Source organism: Alnus glutinosa, chromosome 13 (assembly GCF_958979055.1).
Source record: "Alnus glutinosa chromosome 13, dhAlnGlut1.1, whole genome shotgun sequence".
NCBI lineage: Eukaryota > Viridiplantae > Streptophyta > Magnoliopsida > Fagales > Betulaceae > Alnus > Alnus glutinosa.
In genome coordinates, this window is record NC_084898.1 from 13,925,789 (window position 1) to 13,945,331 (window position 19,543).

Sequence of the window (19,543 nt, forward strand, 5' to 3'; positions counted from 1 at the left end):
GGAACAAATAATTTATTGTAATCTAATCTTATTAGGATTTATAATATATTCTAATTTAAAAATGGGAAACGATGAAGTTTAAAAATGCCTAGTAATTACAATAGACAAACGAGTTATTTAAGGGCATGTTTGGGTAACATTTTGTTTTCTATTATTATTTAAAAATATGTCTGGGTAGGTTTTTTAAATTCAAATTTCACTAAGGGTCCGTTTGGGTTTGCGATTTTAAAAAGTACGATTTTAAAATGCGCGATTTAAAAAAATGATTTTTAAAAACGCAGTTAAGCGTTTAGCAAAATCGCAGTTTGGCATTTAAAATCGCAGATTAACCTTTTAAAATACTGCGTTTTCAAAAAAGCACATCATTGTTTGCGATTTGAATAAGCACTTTTTTGCGTTTTCAAATCGTAATTTTTTTAAAACGCAGTTTCTAAACAGTTCATTTTCTGCTATTTGGTTTAAAATTGCAATCCCAAATGCACCCTAAAGTTTTATCCAACTTTTTTCAATTTTGTCTCAGATTCTTTAAACCATCCAAACGTAATTTTTTTTTTTTTTAAAAAAAAAAAAAAACAAATTTCCTAATATAAAGTGAAATTGAAATGATTCATTTTATAATTCAGATTTAAATTTTGTTTTTGTTGTATGTAATGGTCATTTAAATTTTGAGTGATATATATATATATATATATATGTGTGTGTGTGTGTGTGTGTGTGTGTGTGTGTGTGTGTGTGTGTGTATTCGTGTGTGTGCGTGTGTGTCATGTGCGTGTATAATGAATACTTTTGCTCTCCATCCCCGGTAAGGTTAATGAAGACAATATTACCGATGGGCCTCTAAGGCCCACTTGCACAAACCAAGGAAGCCCTCAAAACACACCCATACAACAGAGCTAAAACCCAACCCAATAGTCCAGCCTAGTGGCTTCAAACCCAAATACACCTCGTTCAGGTGCAACACTCTACAGTCGATTTCCCATGGCCAACTCACTCAACTGTTTACTCACGCCATCGCCAAGCAACCATTCCCGATATTCTCGAGAGAGGATCTCTATGTCAGTAACAAATTATTGGCGGCAATCCCTAAAACCCCCGAGGATAATGACGGAAGCGACAAGTGTATAAAAAGAATGGTCTCACCAAAGTACACACATTTTTTCTTAGGCTTACTCTTTTAATTTGTTTTTCTCTCTCACAGAGAGAGTTTCTACGAACTTGGGCGTCAAAGTGTCCTTGATCCTCCAGAACCGGTGGGCTTCTTACGACCCTTAGTTTGCAGGAGGGGATCGATCGCCAGTCCAATTGTTCGCAAATCTACTTCAACAATTATCTACATATTATTGCGTTTACTTGTTTCTTCTTTTGTACTCACTATATTTTCAGTCTCTTTATTAATCCAAATGACCATGAGATTGAATCTAGCCATATGAAGAATGCTTGGTGATAAATAACTCGCTTCCTCTTGGGAATGAAATTCTGCTATTTTTTTTGTTCTCCTTTTTGCAGAAAATGCATAGATGAATTGATGTATTATTATTTTTTTAATGGATTTGGATTTGTCAAGAATAATAGGCTCGCATCCGCAGCTTTTACTTTTACATGGCGGTGCTCTAACCAATTGAACTACAATCCCAAGAAATAGAGCTCGCCAATAATAAATCTTTCGAACTAATAACCAAAATACAAATTAAACTTTGTTATGTGTTATGTGTTATCACATCCATTTCTCCTCAATTAGGGGGAATGTATATATATATTATTTGATTTCTTTTTGACAATTCCCATCGCATGAATTTAGTAATGATTTTACAATATGGAAACACAAAGATTTCTATTGAACACAATAAACTTATAGTAAGTTCTAAACATTGCCTTCCATTTCACAAAAAAAAAAAAAAGAAAAAAGAAGAAGAATAAAAAAAGGGAAAAATCATATTTAGCCCTTAAGTTTTCATCTGATTTAGATTTAGTCTTTAGGTTTTTAATTTCAAAAATAAGGTTCTTAGGTTTTGCCCAAATTTCAAATTTATCCTTATATTACTTTACTGTTAAAGTTAACGATATTTTATTGTCACATGTGTTTCATTTGACACTCTAGGGTTCATGTTAGCACCCAATATAATGTTAATGTCCATGTCAGCATCAAATTTAACGGTTTTTTATTTAATGTTACAAATCTATAAGATTAGGATGACGAAGAAAATAGTTTTTGTTTTTAGAGTTTAATCATTTTTTTTTTCTAAGGATGACTTGGTTCTTAATGATGTGACATTAATATTAGGTGCTGATATGGACGCTGATATGTCAATTGAGACACACATGAAATATGACAAACTATTAATTTTGAGGAAAAAAGTAATAGAATGGCCTACTTAAAATTTGTGCAAAACCTAAGGACCATATTCTTGAAATTAGAAACTCAAAGATTAAATTCAAATAAAATAAAAGCTTAAGGACTAAATATGATTTTTCCCTAAAAAAAAATATCATTATACTTCAAAAGTGAGTGAAACTTAACCTCTACTACTAGGGTCAGCATCTTTTTAGGTCTCTCTCCATGAAAAATTTAAGTGGGGGAGTTATAAGGGTAGGATTAAAATATAGAGCTAAATTCTTTCTAATAAAAATATTAAAGAATATAATTAACAAAATAAATAAACAATTCAACAAAATTTTATTATGGTTTAAAGTATATAAATGTAATTTGTAATTTATCTTTTCACACCCAGCATTGATTTATTTAATTGTCATCGACGACTTTTTTATATTTTGAAATCGCTGCATGATTTTCTTTATTGTTGGTAGTCTTGAATATACTATTTTTGATAAACATAACCAAATAATCATTAATCATCTATTGATCTCTCAGGCGGTTGCGTAATCAATTTTTAACAATATTCACAGTTAAAAAAAATCTTTCAACGATAGCTATCACAGTAGACAAAATTAATGTCAATGTCACTAATAAATAAATTAATGGATATACAATATTCTTTTTCAGTTTTACTTTCTTTTCTTTTCTTTTTTAAGGCTTTTTAGTAAGAAAGATTCAAAAATAGTCACATGAGGCGCACGTGACTACTTTTCCATCTATTTCGATGTTAATTGTTAACGGAGTGACTTATTTGTTACTGAATGATAATTTGAGGGAACTAGGTATCACTATGTTTAGTAGCATAAATATAAATATGGTAAGAGTTAAGGGACTCAAGTGTACTTTCCCTGAAACTTAATTTACTGTAAGTCGTGACTTAAACTCCTTGAAATTTATAACTAGAACTAGATAGACATCATTCTATAGACGAGAGCAACAATTGGATAAAACAAACATGATGCATATCTTGCCTTTTCTTTTGTTATTTTGGAGGTGTCGATCAAGCCAGTAAGAATAAAACTACACTTCACACTTATTTATCATAATTATTTTATACTGGTTGATGTAACGTGTTTTAAGTAGCTTTCATTTTTTTTTTTTTTTTTTAGATGGCTGACATAAAAAGTAACTTAAAAATACGTTACATCAATCAATGCCAAATGGGTGTGAAGAGTAGTATTACTCGGCCGGCCAGTAATATCTTCCATACACACGACCACATACCGTTCGAGTCTCTATCCGGTACTAATAAACTCCTTTTCAGTACAAGCATGGTATTAAGATTACTGTGTCTTGTGCTAGCTCTATATTTCTAGGAAGAACAAGTTCTTTCAGGAAGGATTGTACGTTGTCGAGAAAGGGAAATGGAATTACTGAAGAATGTTGAAGATTGTGCCTAATCCAAGTACTAAGATGTCTAATATTAACTTCTCAAAGCTTCAAACACCTTACTTTTAAGTGCAAATATAAGCGCACAGCAACTTATATGGGGATGTTTAAGCCAGATTAAGAACAAATTCAAGTTATAATGGAGTAGAGGAAATTTGCAAGAAAATGTTAGGAGCATAGAAAATCAGCAAGGGGGACTCTAAAGGTATTATGAGCAAGCATAGGACGCTGATCACAGCTTTAGAGTCTGTTTGAGATAGTATTAAAAGACTTTTAAAAAAATACTTTTAATATATACATAGAAAGTTGTGCTAAACAAAAATGGGTTCGTTCTGTAAAAAATATTTAAAAGCATTTTTTCGCTTTAAAAATGTCTAAAATTGGGTTTTGTGGATTTTCTAAAAAGTTATTTAAGACATTTTTCTTTTAAAACAAAAATTCTATTTTTCAATGCAATCCGAAAGAGACGCACATGCATGCATGCAAGCAAACACCAAAAAAAATAAAAATAAAAATAAGAAGCTATGAAACTATATGCAAGGAAGCATTCAAGAGTAATATTGGTTCGCGGCTCATCCAAGAGCCCAAGGTGTGAAGGTAGAAGATGAGCCGGACCAATATCACGGCTTGACTACTTCCCCAAGAATGACTTGTTAGAGCTTTCTGAGCTATCTTGGGAAACATTGGAGGCTCTTTCCTCTATATATATAGGACTGAGTACCCTAAAGCTTAAAGGTCCCTTTTTTCTTCTTTTTTTTTTTTTTTCTTTTGAAAAAAATAATAATTATTATTATTCAATATGGGAGAGGGGAAAGGGAACTGAAGCCTAAAGGGTTTGTTTGGATGGGTCCTGTGGTTAATGATATGCATATACCAAGCATATATTGTCATGCTCTCGAGATTTAGGAATCCCACTAGCAATCCCTTTCTTCAAAAGCAGTATAATAATGGAGGATTAATTCTCTTGTTATGAAAGTTATGTGTCCTGTTTATAAGCCGCATTATTGATGTAACATGTCATTTAGTAGGTGAGAAGCACATATTTTTTTCTAATAGCATGCGTTTTTTATATGCTTTTTTAATAGCATTAATAGATAAAATATGTGGTTCTTATCAAAACAAGAGTTAGAAGGTGATAAATTAGATTTATTATTGTTAATGTACAAGTAGAAGAGACTTGTAACATTAGGACTCTTTGTATATAAATGAGTTTTGTATACAGTCAAAAAAAGATGTAGCCAAAAAATAGGTTTTGAATGTTTGAACGTATGCTATAGGCCGAACCACATGAATTCTATCTCTCTTGCTTATTCTCATCTCTTTTATAAATTACGTAATCTTTCAATTCATGAGATTGGAATGGAGGAAATTTTCACAGCCCAGTTTGTAAGAAATTTATATCCCTAATTATATATATTCATTCTGAATTCATCAAAATCTTATTATGAAAAGAGGTTTAATTAGGAAGATCTTGGAAAAGAAACACGTACATATTTTGGAATCTTAACGGGTTGACAAAATCTAAACTGAGATTTCAATGAAAAGGAGAAATTCGACGTATGGGACATATTCTAATTAGTTGAAAACGTAATTTGGAGATGTTGTTAGACACAAAGCTTCAAAGTCTCCCCATTGACATATTCTAACCACTTGAAAAGATGTGATTAGCTAGAAAAGCTAAATGTCCTCCCATTAAAGCATTTTATGCTATGTCTATTTGAGCGTAAAATATTTTCTATATTTTTTTGGTGTTTGGTGCAACTGAAAATGATGATTAACAGAAATCATTTTCACTTTGACCGTAAAAGTTTTTTTAATTTTTAGAAAACGATTTACAGTTTTAAAAACCGTAAATTGTTTTATGGATTTAAGCTCTTCATCCTTGTAGATACGTTTGTGGAAATCTGCCACCGTCGGGCATGGAAGTTTATTGTTAGTTCGAATCTACTGCTAAATGTCCCTGAATTTTGGAATCTGATTGCCAGGATCCGGTGGCAGTTGCCGGATTCTAAGATTCCGGCAAACAGGTCGGAATCTAGCCGGTGCCGGAATTTGGCACTAGTTCGTCGGAATCCAGCGATGTCTGGTCACCATCACTGGATTTCGGCAACCAGACTTTGGTCGCCTTTGTCGGAATCTGGCTAACTCAGATTTCAACCAAACTAGCCGGAATCTGGTCAATACGGTTGAAATCCGGTCTTACTGGGCCAAATTCTGGCAAAACTGGCTGGAATCTGGCTATTGCTAGCAAATTTCGGCCTCTATCGCCAGAATCTTGCCGGTCAGTGACGGAATTTCGTCACCAGTGGTTTTTCACCGTTGGTGATTTTTTCGTACAAGCCAAACACTGAAAAATATTTTCAAAGAAATCATTTTTTCTGAAAAATGATTTTGTTGAAAATATTTTACGACGGAAAACATTTTACGTCGAAACAAACGAAACATTAATTTTTTTAATTTTTTTTGCAAGTTAAAGCATTTTTAATTTGGATTATTCAATGGAAATCATAATTAAAAAGAAGACAGTTGAGGATAAAATTAGTTTTTTTCTTTGAGGTTTCGAGATTTGAGATACACATCCAATGCCAATATAAAATTTGCAGAATATGCACAATAGGATTTTGTTCACGGGAATAAACACTTACAAATTAACATTTGATAGAAAATAAAGTATTTACTATTTAGTTGTAACATCCCCTAACCTAGGCCTAGAGTAACCCATAGAGCATCTCCAGCAGACTTGTTATTTCCTTCAAAATAGTCAAATTTGACTTTTGTTAGTAAATTTTATTCTCCAACAGAATGGCTATTTTAACTATTTCTCTAAACATATGAACAGTGAATAGCCAACACTGGCTATTCATTATTCATGTGTTTAGACTTTTTTTATTAGTATTTTCTCTCCCTCTCTCCCTCTCCGATTCCTCTTCGTCCCTCTCTGTCACTCTTTGTCCCTCATCTAATAATGGAAGCAACAGTATGAGCCCCAATCTTCCATGGATCGACGATGGGTGACGTCCGGTGGATGGGTCGACGCCAGTGAAGCTGGAGGTGGATTCTGACGGGGCCCGCCAGATCCTTTAGCGAAGCCTGGTCTGGTGCATTAAAAATATTCTGAGTGGAGATTTGGTGGATCGGTCTTGATCGGTGCTAATCGGTGATTCCATTGCCCTGGCCGTGGGTGGATTGACGTCGTGTATGCGGTGGTTGAACGGCGTTGATCCAGTGGTTGAGTGGTGCGGTATTGAAGTGCTGCTTTGGTGCGGTGTGTGCTTCTTCTTCGTCGTAGTGCAGTGGATTGGGGATGGGGGAGACCGGAGAGTGAGAGACAAATGAAAACAAAAATTAAAGAAAATGATTAAAAAATAATATTTTTAAAAAGTTGAGAGTGAACTGTTGAAGAGAAAATAGGATAAATGGTGATTAAAGTAGATAGTTGTTCTTTTTTAATAGCTATTCTAACTTTCATTGCTAGAGATGCCCTGATGAGTCCAATGTGATGGGCTTAGTGTGTGCAGGCCCATTAAGTTGGGCATTTGTTAGAATAGAAAATGGGTCAAGGCATAAGGGCCCATTAGATAAAATTTTGATTTTTCAAAATCTTTTTTAAAAAAATAACATGTGATTTAATGGTTGCAGCCTTGCAGGTGAGGTTGCACGTGGGAGTGTAATACCCATATAAATGAAAAAGCAAGAAAAGTGAAAACTTGGGAAAACTTAAAAAAAAAAAAAAAAAAAAAAAAAAAAAAAAAAAAAAAAAAAAAAAAAATCAAAATCAAAATCAAAAAAAAAAAAAAAAAATCAAAAAATCAAAATTTAGTTTTTTTTTTTTTTTTTTTTTTTTTTTTTTTTGACATATCCACACAAGAGGGAGAGGGGGCATTCGAACTAGTGGCCTCCGCTTCATGAGATGTGGTCCCTAGCCGATTGAGTTACTCCTTGGTGACAAAATTTAGTTTTCTTAATAGTGTACAGTTGACCTCAAAACAATAATTTTCTACATCTAGCTTGCATTTCATTTTGTAAGCTTCTGTTCATGAAATGACTCTCCATTTCATATAATAAATTATTGACTTCGAGTCCTAGAGATTATTCTAATTCTTTATGTATGCGTGCATAGGAGGCAGGTCCATATATATAGATAGTGATGGAGCCATAAAAATCATTATCGTAAGGGTCGAATTAAAAATATGACAAACACAATTTAAAATAGAAATGAAGCAATTTATCATACAATGTGTATCACAGAAACTATATCCATAAAAGTTCATAAATATGTATCAACATTGATATGTTAACAACGTAACGTGTCGGCATTAATAAAAAAAGTGTCTAAAGCTACGGTCTACATTCTTTGGGAGAGACAAAATCATCAATTATATAATCTGAATTGAAGGTCTCAGCAATTTCTCTTCCAATATAGACAACTCAATTACTTGCAAGAAATTCCTCATCCATTTTGTTGCGTAGTCTTGTTTGAACAATCATTAGAAACAAAAAATGTGTAGAAAAAGATATCAGATTGGCATGTTTGAATGCAACAGTGTTTGGATTTTTCAAAAACAAATTAAATTTTATCTAACTTTTTCTAATTTTATCTCAGAAAGTCAAACTATCTGAACATATTTTTCAACTTTATGTCTTGAAATTTGCACGCTAAATTATAGTTAAATTCAAATTTCAAAAAATCGAAGACCTAAACGTGCTTCTCAACACAATTGAACAAAAAAGTGTATTATAGAGGAAAAATGTTATGAATTTTCAAAGGAATTAGGAATACCCTGGTCATGCTTAAGTCGCCACAATTTGAAAGGTGTACAATTTGTAGTCGTCATTTTTAACAATCAATCTAAAATCTTCCTCATACATTAAAATTTGTTAAACAATTTGTAGGGTTAATGGCCCATACAGGCCTCCATGTGGCTCCGCCACTACATATAGTTATATAAAGTCATCAACATTCGAGTCTTCCACCAAGTTTCAACAAAATATGTTTCCTTCTTTGCATTGAAACTTCAAAATATCTCACCATGCAAATGGAGGAAAGGATGTATTTTACATATTTATTTCTCTATTTTTAGTGCCCAAAGCTTACAAAGATGTAGACAATTATTGTTTTGAGGTCATCTGTACAATAATCGGTATTTCAAAAGTTGAAGAAACGAAGAAAGAGAAACTTCACTTAATTCCTCCGAACTTCCGGAGGCTATTGAAATTCCTAAAATACCCTCTCTCTTCTTTTTCTTTTTCTCTTTTTTTTTCAAAAAAAAATAATGTAAAAAGTTTACAAGAGTATAAAGGTCATTTTACCCTTTGACCGTCTGTCTGATTTAACCTCAAACCTTAACAGAATGAGTGAAATTGCATAAAATTGAAAATCTAATACACTAAAATTGAGAGTTTTTGAATTTTGGTAAAAGGGTAATTGCAAAGTGAAGTGATCCCCAAAGAAGAAGAAGAGAGGAAGAGATGAAGAAAAAACTGCCTTATTCCTTGATATTTTTACCATACGAGAGTGAGTAATGAAAATAAATCAGAGAATAAAATAAGATCAGAATCTGGGCAAGGTTTCCTTCTTCAGTAAAAACGCCCAAACAGCAACTTAGGTGAGAAAACAGCCCAAAGAAAGCAAAAATATCTTTTCATTTTATTCACCGGAATACCTTGGCTTCCGCTTCTCAGCAAACGCCGTTAAGCCTTCCAGGCGATCTTTTGTGTTCAGTAGCTGCTCATAGCACTCTTCTTCCAATGCCAAAGCCGATGCCATATCCATCTCAACTCCCTCGTTGATAGCCCTTTTAGCCATCTTTATCGCTATTGGACCCTGTTCACAATATAACGTCTCAATTTCAATATCAGAGATTCATGTGTGCAAGCAATGCTCTCTTTTACCCAATAAAATCTAGTTGCACTTGGTTTTTGAAAGGGTTCAAAGTAAAAGAGTAAGGCGCCTCCTCGTGCACAAAAAATAAATATGGAGAGGAGCCTGTTAGGCCAAAAAGTGTTAAAATTGGGACAAAATTGTTCCCATCTTTTAAGGTTGAGACAATTTTGTCCCACTTTTTTGCCTAAACGGAAATGGAAATGATATATTCCCATAGAAAATATACATGAGAAAACACCTAGTCAGAAAGAGAGAAGATAACAAGAAAATCATGATAACTAATCACCAACAGTTATCCAACGATACAAAATATAGAAAAGTAAAACTTAATCTCCTCCAACATCTTTTCACAGGGTTTCAAGTACTAATTGTAAACATTATACATATTTCATCATTAAAAAAAAAAAAAAAAAAAACATAGAGGTATTTTTAGGTTCCGACACGGTTCTTGTTTATTGAATTTTTTTTTTTAAAAAAAAAAGAAAGAGGATCATTGATGCACCTCCATTAGTGATCTCAGTATCCTAAAATGTAGTAGCTCCTATTACTGTTTCCTTGCATATGAGATTAGCTAAAAACTGAAATGCATGGAATTCCAATCCATGCCTAAGTTTCCGACGAGCTTGCAACGTTGCAACTACCGATAAAATTGGATGATTTAACTGGTAATATGTGCCAACAAATAAATATTTAAATTCTTGTATTCAAGTTTTGTTAATATATTATTCTCAATAGATAATAATATGGTTAACCCATTTCATTCTTCTTCTTTTTTTCTATGCCTTCATAGCATACCAAATGGCATCCTCTCATTTTACTTTTCCTAAGGCCTTTCCCCTTCTTTTAATTGTTTTTTGGACAAATTTAGTATAAAGGGCCTTATTTTTGGAGGGTCCTTTATAAAATAGGGGGCTAAGGCCTCACTTGTCTGTACTACTATTGAGCTGGCCTTGCATGCTGTAATTGAGCTGAACTCTCAAAAACAACTAATCCTAAGGATTATATCAGTGGGCCATTTCTTTGATGATCATAATGATCAGAAATTCATTAAACAAACGGACATTAATGAATCATGGCATCAAATTTCAAAAAGTCCTAGTGAATTTTATGATATGGTTGCTTAAAACTGATTTCAACAAAACTGCATTGATTTATACACAAGACAACTCTTTTTCCATATAGAATGGGCCAGAGAAACTTTTACCTTCTGATTTACATCCCGAGCAATTTCAAGAGCCTTTCGATGAGCTTCACCAGCGGGAACACAGTAATTCACAAGACCTGCAACATAGTACACACTTCTGTAACTAAATATGGGTAAAAAACAAAGCTACCACTTCTTGTGGATTAGTGGGGTCTTGGGTCGGGGATTAGTTTGGTGGATCTTGGCTTGGCCTCTATGTGGTAAGCTACCACTGCTTGTAGAACAGCCCAAGGTACTTCCTGGCTTGATGGTGAAACTAGGATACCCTGATAATATATATATAGGGACAAACAAAGCAGCACCTGATCATACATACCCATGGACATTGCATCTCTGCCACCAATCTTCCGACCAGTGAATATAAGTTCCTTTGCTACTGCTTTCCCAACCAATCTAGGTAGTCGTTGTGTCCCACCTGCCCTGTGGAAAGCCAGGACTTGATGAGGATGTGATTTGTACTAAACAGTATTACTGCAGAAAGAAGCCAAAATGGTTAAACTATACTAATGGTGTCGATCTGATTAGATGCTAAAGAGATTTATTAAAATCACTCTACACACCCAGGGATTATAGCAAGTCCTGTTTCTGGCAAGGCTAATACTGCATCTTCTCCTGAACCATCCAAGGCAGGAAATGATCAAACGGTGACAATTACTTCACATCGTAACCAGGAAGATATCTCAGTGGATATATTGGAGTTAATTATGAGATTTATTAAATCTAGATCTACCACATATCCGAAGATCACATGATAGAGCCATTTCTAGTCCACCACCCAATGCTGCGCCTTCAATAACAGCGATAGTAGGAAGACAAAGGGCCTGAATAAAATGGATTCAAGTGAATAATGTTAGTTTTCAAGGCCAAGAAACTCGTTTTGTTCGTGGAAAAGAAAGAAATGGTTATGAAATGCACCAATAAGACGAAATCTTGCAAGGAACTAACATGTATGCAGGGAAAGAGCAATAAGCAAATCATATGCAAGTATGCATATAAGTGAGTGCTAAGAAACATCGCATGAAGCAGGAGCAACAGTGGAAGCAACAGCATGCTAAAATCTATTTGGAAAATATTGTTCAAGTCCAAAGTGTAGCTAGAATGTCCATGTGTATATGCATATTTAAAAATATGAGTTTACAAATGTTATTGAACATCATACACTTATGGCTCAAGATTGACTAGATAAGATGCTTCAGCATTACTAAAGGAATATAACCAGAGTTTAGGCAGTTGGCATCTCTGATCAGTGGACGGGTGCAAACCACTCTTAAGGCTTCAAGACGCAAATTTAGTGAACCTGATGCTCTACCATGACCAGCCTTTAAATGAAATCCCAATAAATACGGGTGATAGGAGTGAAGTATCATAAATGTTTCATGTGCCCTTGTTATAATGCCAATTTGATGGCAACACAACTTTAGAGAACATACAAATAAATGATAAGGACCAACCTCTAAAATTGAGAATGTTGAGCGAAGCGAGTTGACAAACAAATGAACCTCAGAGGGATTCATTGTCTTGCGCTCCTGCAAACCCAATTAACAGCAGAACTGTTAAGCATGTGCATGATAGCGTTGTGTTAATATGGTCTTTATGAGATCAAAGAAAGCAGCACGAGCATGACTACAAGCATGAGATTAACACCTGTTAGTGGTATTTCGATTACTTAAAAAATAAAAAAATGCTATAGCGAAAAAATTAAAATTAACATGACAACTAAGATGACAAAATTTTGTAGGTTTTAGTTACATAAGATATCATGATGGTTCTTGTGGAACTTATGATTGGGATTAATATGCAACCTTAAAATCAAAGTGAACAACTTCAACAAATTACTAGCTGAATATATCACTGAAAACACTTTGAATTATGAAAGTTGTGAATCAGTTTGCATGAGAAAATATGGGAGAAAGTGGAGGCTTGTTACAATGATACGTAGCCTACTTCACACATTTTATTATATATGTTGAAACAATACATCAGAATGACTAAAATACCCATGTACACCAAACTGGCCAACATACCCATATAACAAAATCCCAACACTCTTCTAACACTTCCTCCAATCACCTAAAGAAAATGTTTTAATGAGCCACTACCCTGTACTCTGTTTCGACGTTAGATCGTGCCACCACTGTTTGTTTCTTACTATTCCAGGTGACCAAATTACCGCCTAAGAATGCACAATATCCTATAGTAGATAACCTATCTGAGGGAGAACTTGCCCAATTTGCATCAGTAAAACCTTCTACCCCCGAATGTCCATTTGGTGTATACAATACCCCAAAACCAAGAACTCTCTGCAGATATTGGATGATATAGGTGACCGCTTTCCAATGTGAAACCCTACGAGCCTTCATAAATTGACTAACAACACTAACTACATATGAAATATCGGGCCTAGTAACAGTAAGATAATTTAACTTTCCAACTAAACGATGATACCAGACATGATCCTCAAACAATTCTCCTTCATCTTTCAGAAGTTTCTGATTAGGATCCATTGGAACCTCAATAGGACAAGCAACCAAAAGATCCATCTATTCTAACAAATCAAATACATACTTTCTCTAAGATAAATTGATGCCAGTCCGAGATCTAGCAACTTCAATACCCAGAAAAAATCGAAGTCTACCCAAATCCTTTGTATGAAACCTTTGTACCCTAAACTTGTTTCAACCGAGCAATGCTTCTTGAATCATCTCCAGTAATCACGATATCATCCACATACCATAAGGAGATTATAGCCTACACTAGTATGCAAGTGAAATACTAAATGATCTACCATACAATTGACATCTTTGGAGACCAAACTCCAATACCGCATTAGAGAATTTTACAAATCATGCCCTTGGTGATTGCTTGAGACCATACAAAGCCTTTTTCAACTTATAGACACGACCTTGAGAAGGAATATCTGAGCCACCCAAAATCCGCCCACGAATTGACTCATACTCGGGTTTCAACCCAATGAGAAACCGAACAACATCCACATCTTGACGTTGCTTCTCCATAACTTTCATGTCAGTTGAGTGGTTGATACATGTTCCACTCCTTTCAAATTTCGACAAGTTGATTGTAATACTCTTCCACACTCCGAGACCCCTGTTCAAGCCCACAACATTGTTTACACACTTCATAAATCTGAGCGATATTCCAAGTATCAGAATACACATGCGTGAGATGATCCCAAATATCCTTAGCAGTAGGAAGATATATACAAGAAGATCCAACGTGAGGTTCAATACTATTCAACATAAGAGAGATAATTTGACTATCTTCTTGGTCCCAAAGGCCAGTGGAACTAGATTTCAAAGGTTTTTCTGGCATGAAGTGATGATATATGCCTTTACCTACCAGGAATACTACACAGATTGCGCCCTATAAACATAATTTTTTCCATTTAGTTCCACAAACATCATAGGAGCATTAACCATAGAAGCTGAAGTGATCAAATTTGATTTGGTGGCCATAATGCCTGTCTAATCGACCACAAAATGTACCAATAGCAACTGATTACCCCAAGAAACTCAAACTAGAACAATGCATGCAGCAAATAATCACAACAACGGGCTAAAAACACCACTAACTGTGCTGAAATAGGTCAAATAACCACACCAACAAGCGATAAACCAACTGACAGTGCTGAAATAGGCAAAAAAAAATCACAAGGAACAGCCCAAACCGAAGCAAAAAGAATCCGAACTGAAGCAAAAACAACCCAGAAATTGCGAAAATCAACAGAAACCAGCCAAAATAGGCTTGTATTGACCAAAAAATACTCAAAAAGGTCTGAACCTGCCGAAATAGACAGAAAACTGACATGTATTACTCGAAACCGGCCGAAACTTCTGGAAACACGACTAGTGCCGGCCGAAACATGTCGGAGATCATTGAAACCGAAGGAACTGAGTCTCCTGAGCCACAACCAGCCTTCCTGAGCCACTTTTCTTATTTAGGGTAAAACATACATTACAGCAGCCGCAATGTCAGTTCTGCTGTCTACATTGATACCACCTACGACTACGGGGCTTACGGCAATGAAGATGAAATCACACCAACCATGACAACAACTCTATCTGCCGCCAATCACGAGCATTATGCCCAAAATAAAAACTAGAGTAGCAAGTCTTTCTTACGTAATCACAAAACCAGAGAGGGTCAACCAGAGAGAAAGTGGGAAAGAAAAAAAGAAAATAGAAAAGAGGGAGAGAAAGATAGAATCAAGAAACCCAAGAGGGATTAAACTCTAGGCTCTAATACAATGTGAATGGGTTTGCATGAGAAAATATGAGTGGTAAGAGGAGGCTCGTTACAATGATACATAGCCTACCTCACAGATTTTATTATATATGTTGAAACAAAACATCAGAATGACTAAAACACCCATTTTCGCCAAAATGAGCAAAATAATCATATAACAAAATCCCAACACACTCTTCAAGCATAAGTCAACACATTTAACAGAATTTAGCAATGAAAAAGCCTCAAATATAGCACACCATCATGGACTCTTGCATCAAAAAGGGATAAATTTAGCAGACGGTGCTGCTACTGTTGGTGGCGAACTTGCTTTGGGAAAAAACGTATAATCCAATGTTGGATTATGCCCTAGCATGTGGATCCTGAAATAGAGATCATGTCATGGTTGCAGGAGTCTATCCATCGCATATAGAGGTTATCCCTCAGAGTTTCTAGGAGGAAAAGACGTAATATGGCCTCTCAAAGGTGCCATATTAGTGTTCTATGCTAGCTAGTCTTCTTGCTACTGCACAACTTTTAACTAGAGAAATGAAAGGATTGTTAAAAATCTAATCAAAAGGCTCTCATGAATTGTCATAAAGTCATACTCTAGTTAGAGTTTCAAGCAAAGCCTCATAAAAGTAGGACCAAAGGGCTAACAAATCCTGAAAAGCAAATAAAAATCTAAGAAGAGAGTTGCGGGGTGGCTTGTTAGAAGATTGAAGCCAAAAAAACAAAAGGTCAAAAGGAACTAAGTTCAACTTGTGAAGATGCAAATTTCATCAATGATTTTGGTAAATGTTCTTTTTATACGCAAGAAAAGAAAAAGGCGGGCATTGCTGACGTACATGGGAAAGTGAACAAGATCCTTGACCCAAGGATGACAAGATAAAAACCTTTTTTTTAAAAAAAAAAAAAAAAGTACAGCAAGATGAAGAAAAAAGACTCAAAAAATTATGTTTTTATCTCATAAATAGATGCCTGGATCCCACTAAATGCATTGCTTTTCTTCTCTATCCAAATACTCCAAAGCAAGCAAGAAAGTGCTCCATGCCAGTCTTCTTCTCCATAACAAAAATTCACAAAGGAAGTGTCCTATTCTTCTTTGACATCATTTTAAGTGAAATACATTGTTTCAACCGCCTTACTAGCAGTTGACAAAATGCCTCAGCCCTCAAACTCTTCCTATCAGAACCATCTCCCTCATCTGTAATAACCTTGCCAATTAGATTCAGTTGCGCACAGTGGTCTTCTACCTGTTATTCTTTATTTTTCATTGGGTTGAATACCTGTCAATCTGCCATTATTATGAGAAGAGGCCAAAAATCTTTATGCATTTATCTGACCAGACCTAGTAAATTGTATTAAGATTATGATCACTTTTAGTTTATTCATTCAACCTGAAAATGTCCAAAAATCCTGGTTTTATCACATTTTCATATAGTGCTTCATCTTAAGTTACCAAAATATTTATGAAAAAGCACCTCCTATACAAAGACTTTAGTAGATTCTTCCACATTATCATATAGGGCTTTATCTTAAGTTGCCAAAATCTTTATGAAAAAACACCTCCTGTAAGAATACCATAGAAGATTCTTCCACTTTCCAGTCCACTTTTCATAGTTCTACAATAGCAATGATACTGAACTCACCAGTTTTTCCTTTGAACACATGGAATAGGATCTTCTCCACTTGATTTAAAATGAAGAGGAACCATTTAAAGGTCCAGATTTTATTTTGTTATAAAAATTTAAAAAATTTAAATGTGTGAAATCTAATCTAGATCAGTTCCTCTCCATGTCACTTGAATACTCATATGGGATCGAACCCACCTGACATTCTAATCAGAGTTACAATAAACTTCAATTTGTCAAATCTTTAAATGACGTTGATCCTTCTTCCTCTGAACACCCACTGAAAAAAAGAAGAAAAAGAAAAAAGACTTTCTCCACAACATTGGCCAAATTAGCTTACATTGGGCCGTTTCATGCTTAAGTTTCATCCACAGTTAGTAGTTTCATTACCTTCAAATCAGCCCCAGCACAAAAGACTCTTGGAACTGAACTGCAAATCATCACAACATTAGCAGAGGGATCCCTTTCAATTGCTTCAAAGGTCTCCTGTAAGCCTCTCAGCATGTCCTTCCCGATCGCGTTTTTGGCTCCTGGCCTCTCCAACCTAACCTCAACAATTCCTGCACATAAAATTCAAGTGGGTTCGTAGCCACAAAGCAAAGAAACTTACAGTCTCTCTGGAATTTCAAAGTTTTATTAGAAAGTTACCGGAATCAGAGTCGGAGAGTCTGTTCAGTCGGACTGACTCGGAAGAGGCGGTCTCCAAAATGAGAGTTCTGAGACTCTGGTACTGCCATGTATGCGACTTGGATGAGAAATTCCGAGAGATGATCAAGCTTAGCGATGGTTGATTGGGGTTCGATTTTTTCAAGCAGTGGTGCGTCAAAGACCTCGCGAAGACCCCGAACGCAACCATTTCTGGATTGAAATTTTTGAGAGGGAATTTCGCTGGAGCTCAGAGTGATAAGCGTGTAGAAAATTTTCGTTTAATTGATGTCCCAATCATCGTCACTGTTTTTACCATGGACTCGCTACCTTTAGGAGGTATATTATCTCCAACTGCTAAAATCGATACCTTTGGACCGTCTCCAATAGATTTATCTCTAATATCATTTAAGTAAGAATAATGCTACACATCATCCCATTGTCTTCCTTTTGTCCCTTCAAAATTGATGTAGCTCTTAAAATTATCATTGGATCAAAATCCAAGAGTGATATATCAAAAATTCAATGATGATTTTAAGAACTGCATCAATTTTGGGGGAACAAAAGAAGAACAAGCGGATGATGTGTAGCATTACTATTTGAGTAATACAAGGCTTATTATTTTTAAAAGTATAAAACACATTTTTTATTTGGGCCGACTTGATATATTTTGAAGCATAGGGTGACAAGTTTAAGCCAGGAAATAGCTATGCCGTCAGTAATAAGGAAGTCAGCGCCTACCCCATCCATATGGAGTTCTTGGTTCAAACCCTTTGCTACTAGGTGATCATCTTCAATAAATTAGCTAAGTCTCTCGTATTATGTATAGAATACGAGGTTTATTATTTTTAAAAAATTATTAAAACACATTTTTTACTAGGGCCGGCTCGATATATTTTCAAGCATAAGGCGATAAGTTTAAGGAAACCATTTTCTTTATATTTAAATATTAATTAAATAATATTAATATTTTCGGGAATTATCTCATTTAGATTTGCCCATACGAAGAATCATGGGCCTACAAGCCATACCAGCCCTAGAAGAATTGTGGGCCCCAAGTCAAGACAGCAAGACTCCCGGATGGGCCTATCCAAGAGATGGACACCCAAATGAGTCATTCCTGGTCAAGGTTATTTCCGAAAACATATGACAGACGGCACATTCGAATTAAGTCTCGAGAATGGACACATCCTAGGACCAAGATTCAACATTTGTAGCCAACACTTAGGAAAAGCATGCCCCGGGAACTCAAGTATCGGTCTCATCACAGAATGTGTTAAGTCACTCCTTAATCCATAGAAGGATACAGCCGGGTCTCAATCCTAGGAATTCCTTGACTAGATCTCATCACATATAGTCTGGACTAGAACCCTACTCCAAGCCAAATTGGAGTAGGAGTCCCAATTCGTGTCCAATTAGGACTCCTTGATGAACCTGATCAACAGTCCTACTCCTAGTTGGACTGGGATAGGACTCCATGTCCAAATTAAACTCCTAGCACTCTTAGTCCAAGTTGGAGTAGAAACCCTAATTCAAGTTTACCTCAGCCTCTTAGCCTATAAATAGGCACATATATCAAGTATAAACCTTAGACTAAATTATTGTGCTTTGGGCATACTTTTCTCTCAAAAACTTACTTAGGCATCAAAGTGAGACCCCATCGGCACCCCAACGAGTTCTCTTTGATTTTAGTTGTTTTGTAGTGATCTTGGGAACGTGAAGATAAAAAACATCGAAGAACATGTCGTTCTAGTGTGGGATCGATTATATATATATATATATATGTCATGTTGGTGAACACACGTTCTAGCAGCCAAGCCAATCGGCTCGGAAGATACCAGCCGGAGACAATTGTTCAACCCAACCCGACTCCCGAAGTTCAAAACAATCAACCGCTTCCACCGTTCCATCCCTTGGGTGACAAAAATCAAGACCGTGTTGCAACGTTGGAAGCCTAGATTGAAGTCTTAGCACAACAGAATGTAGAGTTGCTACTCTGAATCCCGGAACAATCCCACCCCAAGATGAACAGGGATGAGCATGAAGAGGAGTGCAACAGCCACACTAGTAGCCACGATCGTCGAAAGGATGATTGCTATGAGGACAAATTTCAGGAGCACGACCATTGGGCACAAGAGAATGGAGGGCCTAATTTCTGTATGGATCAGCGG

The 19,543-nt window shown here is 35.4% G+C and overlaps 1 protein-coding gene across 1 annotated transcript; it reads right to left on the bottom strand.

Moving 5' to 3' along the window:
- Positions 1-9,233: 9,233 nt before the first annotated feature.
- On the bottom strand, positions 9,234-17,693 carry LOC133854569 (probable enoyl-CoA hydratase 2, mitochondrial). Its single transcript, XM_062290803.1, has 8 exons — positions 17,376-17,693; positions 17,118-17,287; positions 12,303-12,377; positions 11,582-11,672; positions 11,412-11,463; positions 11,168-11,271; positions 10,852-10,928; positions 9,234-9,587 (listed from the first exon to the last, which is right to left on the bottom strand). Exons 1-8 carry the CDS (start codon positions 17,581-17,583, stop codon positions 9,411-9,413), a joined length of 954 nt encoding a protein of 317 aa, XP_062146787.1. The 5' UTR covers positions 17,584-17,693; the 3' UTR covers positions 9,234-9,410.
- Between the last annotated feature and the right edge of the window lie 1,850 nt (positions 17,694-19,543).

Excerpts from the sequence above, each read along its gene's own strand:
- LOC133854569 (XM_062290803.1), bottom strand. The coding sequence starts at position 17,583 with ATGGTTGCGTTCGGGGTCTTCGCGAGGTCTTTGACGCACCACTGCTTG. Across the intron at positions 12,378-17,117 it reads GTGCTGGGGCTGATTTGAAG|GAGCGCAAGACAATGAATCC; the intron begins GTAATGAAACTA and ends TTGGGTTTGCAG. Across the intron at positions 9,588-10,851 it reads CTCGGGATGTAAATCAGAAG|GGTCCAATAGCGATAAAGAT; the intron begins GTAAAAGTTTCT and ends TATTGTGAACAG.